This window comes from Camarhynchus parvulus, chromosome 5 (genome assembly GCF_901933205.1).
Source record: "Camarhynchus parvulus chromosome 5, STF_HiC, whole genome shotgun sequence".
Lineage (NCBI taxonomy): Eukaryota > Metazoa > Chordata > Aves > Passeriformes > Thraupidae > Camarhynchus > Camarhynchus parvulus.
This window is the reverse complement of record NC_044575.1, coordinates 2,382,501-2,389,437: the sequence shown is the minus strand read 5'-3', so window position 1 is coordinate 2,389,437 and position 6,937 is coordinate 2,382,501. Positions and strand designations below refer to the sequence as shown.

Below are 6,937 nucleotides of genomic sequence, written 5' to 3'. Positions count from 1 at the left end.
GGTTACCTATATTGCCTTCAAATTTGTGTTTTTCTTTCTTTAAAACAGCATATGTATTTTTGCAAGTCAGCTCTATTCTCTATTGTCCAGGAAATGAAATAATTACTGGAAACCTGTTTATTTCTCATGTTCTTTATCCTACTTATTTTTGCCTCTTTCAAGTTCCATCGAGCAAAATTAATGGATCCTAACAAGCAGTTATTAAATAATTTCACCTTGCATTCCATGTTAAACATAAATCCTTGATAAGTAAGTCCCTGCATAACTTTTCATCATAGCTCTTATTTTCACATTATACTTCTTCTCTTATGCCTTGCCTGACTTGTATGACTTTGTATCCCCTTTCTTCCTCCTGTGTCTAGGCCTCCTTCATGCAGCTTTTCAGTGCTGATTTATTAATGATATGTTGATAATTATAATAATGAATGTTAATGAATGTTAAGTTTATAGTAATGAATGTTAAGTTATTCTCAATTGCATATTTGGAGAACTATTCAGCTGGTAAAGTCATAAGCTGACACTACGGTAACAATTAGCAGCATACAATTTGGAAATTGTTCTGAATGAAAGTTTAAATTATTGTGGTGTTTCATTGTATAGTGTTACTAAAACAAAGCTGAATATAATAATTTCAGTTTTAATTCTCTTAGTATTTTCTGTGAATGCTGCAAAGCACAGTTTGACAAACCATTCTGAGAATATTCCTTTGGTATTCTGTGTTGATGAAGCTGACCAGCCAAGAAAACAAAGCTTTAATGAGAAATTATTTGGACTGAGTAAGAGCACAGTTCTGAGCATCATCATCATCATTCTGCTTATCACTTTAACAATGTTCTTTTAGGTAACCCGTTAAAAATATGTCTTTTACAGCTTGCGTGTTTTGGAAATGCTGATTTTTTTACGAAGCATTTTCTTTACCACCTGTGTTCCAGCAAAGTTGGGCTGTTTTCAGCCCAAAACTCAAATCACTTTCTCCTTAGTGTTGTGTGCATTTTAACCAGCCATCAAACTGAATAACACTGTCATGCCTTAAACAAAGAGGCAAATCTAATTTATTATGCCAAAAAGCCTGAACCCCAAAACAAACCCAAACAACAGACCAACAAACGTCTGGGAAAAAGTAAAACAAACTTGCAGCAAAATATTCAACTGTGTAGTGGGAGGTGTGAGATGAGAAGAAGTGTCCGGTATGTCCTGAAAACCAAGTGGTCTCCGGGCTTCCGTATACTTTAAAAGGCATTGACGTGGTGTCAGCAGAGGGCAGAGTGGGGGAATTTGAGGGCAGAGGGGGGGAATTTGAGGGCAGAGGGGGGGAATTTGAGGGCAGAGTGGGGGAATTTGGTGGATTTTAACTTTGATGCTTTGTGAGCGTGCCCGGCCCGAGCCCCTCACTGTGCCCGTCCCGCTGCTGCGCTCCCTCGGAGCACCAAGCGCGGCCGGCCCTGGCCTCGGAAAAGGGGCGGGTGTTTGGAATTCCGGCTCTGTCCGGGGACATTTGAGCCTAGACGGGGCAGGGTGAGGCGTGCTGCTCTAATTTTCCCGGAACAAGGTTAAATCGGTGTCCCACGGAGCCGCGCTGCCTGTGCCGTGCCCCGGCGGGCCCTGAGGGCAGCGCGGCCGCTGCCGGGGAGGTTCCGCAAGGGCTCGGTGCTGGTGCTGCTGGAGAACAACCTCCCCCCTGGAACTGGGGAAACAAGGTGTGTGTAGTTTTATGTCTTTTTTGTAGGTTTTTTTTTTTGGTCTTTTTGAAAAAGCAGTTTTCCAGCTGGGCCTGGGCGGCGGCGGCGTCTTAATATCTTGGGCCTGCCCCGAAGAGAGCAGAGAGCGGTGGCTTTCCTTGATTTTAATATGTAGGGATTAGTGTCTTGCTTTTCACGTGGATTGTTTATGCCATGCCCCATCCAGCGTGTGGAAATACTGCTTGAATTTAGCCAGGCTGTTTGCATTGAATATGGTTAATTTCATCCTGTGAGGAAAATACCTGAACACTTGGGACAGCTCTGTCAGTGCTGGGGCAATATTTGTTTTCTCTAAAAAAAACCCCAAACTAAATGTGTGGACAACGGTAGAGCTTTGAGCAGCAAAATTAAGGAAGTTTTAACTTGTCATTCACTTAAGAGTTAGAACAAATAGAGAAGACATCCACATGTACTGAGGATTTTTAGTAAGATCTCATTCGTATATTTCAAGGCTAACATCACAGAGAGCTGTGAAAGTACCACGTTCAGGATATTTGTGTTTTTGTCAACGTGTTGCTGGTTTTTTTTTTTCCTTTCTTCTGCCTTTTGCATTCAAGTTTTTCTCACAATGAAATGTAATTATGGTCTTCTAATGCATTCTTACAGAAAGTTGATGCTTCCTGCCTTCTGTACCTGTTGATTGAGAATCAGGCTGGGCACCCAAAGAGGGAGAAGGATTCCTGCCTGTTCTCTGCTGTTCTGGGATTTTGGGGATTCTGTGGCATGGAGAGGACACAAAAAGGTTGTGTTCTGGTGCAAGGCTGCTCCTTGCCTTCTCCTGCCATTCTTGGCCTCCTGTAGGAGCTGTTCCAAACCTGGTGCTGCAGGGACATCCTTACTCTAACCTACAGACCCAAAAAATTAGGACATTTTTCCTATGAGAGTAATTTTTTTTGTCACTAATATTGACATTATCTATAATGCTCAGGCAACAAAGAAACATTTTTCATACATTATCCCCCACTGAGGTAACAACATAATTTCTTCTGAAGCTTTATCATAGGGATACCACATAAATACCAATACCACATAAATACCAATACCACACCAATAGCAATGTTGGTATAAGTTGTGTTGAGGAATGGTTTGTGAAGGAAACAGTAATGCTTGTCAGACACATTTAAAGGAAGAGAGAAGATTAAAAAAAGGAAACAAGCCAGCCTTCAGGGAAATCAGTTCTTTCTGGATCTCAAGTAGATACCCTCAAAACGTTTGAAACAGGTTAAATATCAGTAGTGCCTGAACTTGCTGGCACAGCACAGATCTGTTAATTGCTGATATTATATTATTTTGGACTGATCCCTTACTCGGTGGTGCTAATTATTTCCTTGTTTACACTTGGTAGAGGTATTGCACCCCTATCACTACAAACAAGCAGCAGCTTGGAGTGCTCCTTCAACACAAACACTCTTTTTGCAGAGAGCTGCAGCTGTGCCTTCTTTGTGCTGCCAGGGCACTGCTGCCGGACAGGGAATTTAGATGGAGCTCTCAGTGCTTCTGGTAGCTTAGTCTTGCACCGATTTTTTTTTGTTTTGGAGTACAGTTCGATTTTTATTCCGTGGCCGTGGCTGTAGCTGCAGCGCACCCAGGACAGCACAGTTCAGGTGGATGTCGACTAGGTGGCAGCATGGTGTTTGGAACGGACACAAACTGCTTTTCGGCTCGCTGAAACGCCCCTGGTTTCATCCCGTGCCGGTAAAATTTGGGTAAACCTGACTTCTGTCAATCCCCTCGTGTCTCTATACTAATAGCTAAGAGGATGGTGCCTAAATACTAAAAATATTAGGCTAGAGAGGCTCGGGAGGAGAATTTAATCCCACCGACAAACATGCTGGAAGAAGAAAACAGTTTTACCATCTTAATCAGAGGGCTGCTGTTTATGGTTTCCTCTTTTAATTTGAGCTGAAATGAGTTAAGATATTTTTTGCTATTTTTTAGTAGTATTTTTTATTTTTTAGTTTGCTATTTTACTTGTGGCTGAAAAAATCTTCAGTTATTATTTATGGTCTTACTGTAGTAATGCCCTATAAAAGACAAATACAGTAATTAGTTCTGATTACAGGAAAGATCCTGATAATCTATGTTGGCTCTACTAACCGAATTATGATATGAAAACTTAATCACCTGGTTTTGGAACATGCTGGCCAGCTTGTGAAAGATTATATGTTTTCATCAAAAGAATTCAGATTACTGAAGGCAGCCTCTTGTAGTGGGGGCAGAAATGCAGATCCCAAGCAATGTAGTACTCGGGCAAGCAGCTCCAGTCTTTTAAATTTCATCCAGAATTCAACAGGCAGCTAACACAGACTTTGGAGCAACTAACAAAATTCTTTAAAACTTCACCCTTCAGTTACATTTGCTATAGCTCTGTATTTGATGGGAGTAATCTTTACTGCATTATGATCACAGAAGCTGATTTGGAGTCGTGCAATAATTTCTTGGAACTCCTGTTATCACATCAACATGAAGTATTGCAGGTTGAATAAAAAAGGGCTCTCAGAGGGACTTTCCCATATGCTTTCTGGGTCATCAGTTTGCTCTTCTCAGGAATGTGTTGTTCAGCTTTCCTGGTTTTTGTGGGTGTGTTTTTTTTTTTTTTTTTTTTTTTTTCTTAATTCACGTGCTGAAACAGAGCTGGAAACGTGGAGAAAAAAAAAAAGAAACAAAAAATGTAAAAAATCCACTTAAAACCTTCTAGAGAATCAGGAAAAGCAAAACAGCCAACCAAGGCCCATTGCTTCTTGACAAAGAAAATCTGAGGGTTCTAGCAGATAAGAGTTCTTTGTTTAATGCTTTTCCCACAATTCTATTAAAATCTGAAGCTTTGAAAAGCATTATGTCATCCAGCAGATCGTTCCTGCAATCTGAAACAATCTGTTTCAGAATCTTCTGTCAGCAAAGATTCCAAAGCAGGTTTTTAAGGACAATTGTTTACTCTCTTATGGGGCCAGTGTTGGTCTCCCACCCCAAAAGGACACCATACTTTCCTAGGCTTTGAGGAAGGTAATGTTAGAACGAGTGTACAGCTTCGACACTTACAATCTTTACACTTATCTAGAAGTTAAAGAAATGCCGTTGATTTTAGGCCAGAAACTGCTCGTACCAGAGATAAGGACAGTTTGATGTGACTAGGGCTGTTTTATCTGTGGAAAACAAGAAGCACGAGTGTGTTCACAAATCTTTTCCTTGAATAAGATGTGCTGAATTGTAGGATATCTCTTATATGGAGTATACATCTGTTATTTTAGGTCTTCAGCTGCTAGAGTGGCAAACAACATCACCTTTGCTTTCTTTACTTTGTGTTTTATACCATGTCTGTTCCAGAATTTCTGTCACAAGCCCTCTGGATGATTCTGTCCTGTGTAATTAAGGTAAGCTAATTAAAATATAAAACTCAGTATATAGGGAAGAAAATGGAAAAGGTAAATACACCTACTTTTTGGGAGTAGGTGCAGCAAAGTAGTAGTAATGCACCAGTAAAAGGCTGGAAAATGTTCTCCAGAAAAACCCTGAAGAAACAGTCTGGTCTCCAAAGGTATTGTCCCAGCACAAATTGCACACTGCTGGTCATGTTGTACTTGACTCTTACAGCAGAAAAAGCAACATACAATCCAAATTTGTGCTTGGGAGAGTTTTAAAAATCCCCTCGTTGCAAAGTCAAGGAAGATAATTACTGTTCACTTTAATCCAGTAGAAGAGAGTTTTAACTGGATTTTTATTCATTACTGATGAGACAGTGAGGTAGAAAGACCTTTTACACAACTTGGGACAAGTTGTGTGTGCTTATATATAATGTATGAATAAAAGATGGCTCTACAGAACATTAGTATAAAACAATATTTATAATAAAATTAGTGTAAAGCAGTCCTTTAAAATAAGAACTTTGTATTGACAGTGCTACCTGATTTACTGTAAAATTAAAAACAAAATCATATAATCCTCTCTTTTCAAAAGCCACAAGTCTGCCTCATCCCTCTAGGGTGAGGCAATAAAATACTAGGTTTTTATTGTCTTCTGGTTTTAAGTCTTTTTAAAGAGTCCACCTTGATGTTCTGTTTTTAAGAAGAGCATAATTGTTTGTAAATGAACATTACAACACTAGTGTATTGGTCTTTGCTTTTAGAACAAATTGCCATGTAAGATTGGCAGTATATTTTTGAACACTGAAAAGTTTGGGGATATTTTGAAAAGTGATTAACTTCCAAAGTTTTTGAGGACTGCAAAGGAATTTTTTTTTTGTCTTGTATGATTCTATAATGATTTGAAGATCATCATAATTGCAGATGACAATGAGTAAATACAATGATATTTTTAATAAAACTGTAGAAGTGCATCTTTAAAGTAGAAGTTTCACAGCAGATACCCTTTTAGGAAGGAAGAATTTTTATTAAATAGCCCTATGTTGTATACAGAGATGTAATTTTTGGAATTGCTAGAGGTATCACTGCCTTTCTGAGAACCTGCACTCCTGTGAAAGGTTTAGCTTATTTGCTTTAATTTGTATGTGTGAATGGAGCCACTCTCAGCTAGTACCCAAAAGAACTGCAAAAGAAACGACCTCAAAGGAGACAAACCAGAGACTGAACCCAGCCCAGGTCATTGAAGGGGGTATGTCACACCCCCTGATCTGGGATGTGCCCCTCATGATGCCACTTTTAGCCCTCTGCATCCAAAATCATCCCAAAATCACCACCCAGTCCTGGGTGGTGGCTCTTTCACAGCTCAAAGGAGCTGCACGGATGGACTCTGGGTTTATCCAGATGGACTCTGGGCAAACCCGGGGAGCTGGCTGGCTTTGGGTGATGGCTGCTGCACACAATTTGCTGCTTTCCCCAACAAAGATGGTATAATTCTTGTAGGAAGATGTGGGATGGAGGAGAAAATGAAAAATAACATTTGTCTAGCAATCCCTAAATTGAAGGATCAAAATTCAGGCAAGGTCAAACATAACTGCATTAAGTATTTTTCAGCCTGGAGAAGTTTAAAAATAAATAACCCTACCTTCAGAAAATCTCTGGATTTAAAGTAGAAAACAAAAAGCACCAATAGTGATAGGGAGAAAGCTGCCTTCAAAAATTATCATTATTTTTTAAAATCAAATTGAGCCCAAGAAATTTAAGACCTAGTAAAATACATGGTAGGCTACCTAAACCTTTACATACAGGTTCTTCACAATGGTTCTTAAAAAAATGTGTCTT

At 39.6% G+C, this 6,937-nt stretch overlaps 1 protein-coding gene across 1 annotated transcript in view; it reads left to right on the top strand.

The window, feature by feature from the left end:
* Positions 1 to 5,086: 5,086 nt before the first annotated feature.
* CCDC73 (coiled-coil domain containing 73) overlaps positions 5,087 to 6,937 on the top strand; it is a 53,784-nt gene continuing 51,933 nt past the window's right edge. The window contains exon 1 of the mRNA XM_030949107.1: positions 5,087 to 5,110. Coding sequence (XP_030804967.1) covers positions 5,087 to 5,110 — 24 coding nt within the window. The remainder of the gene's footprint in view (positions 5,111 to 6,937) is intronic.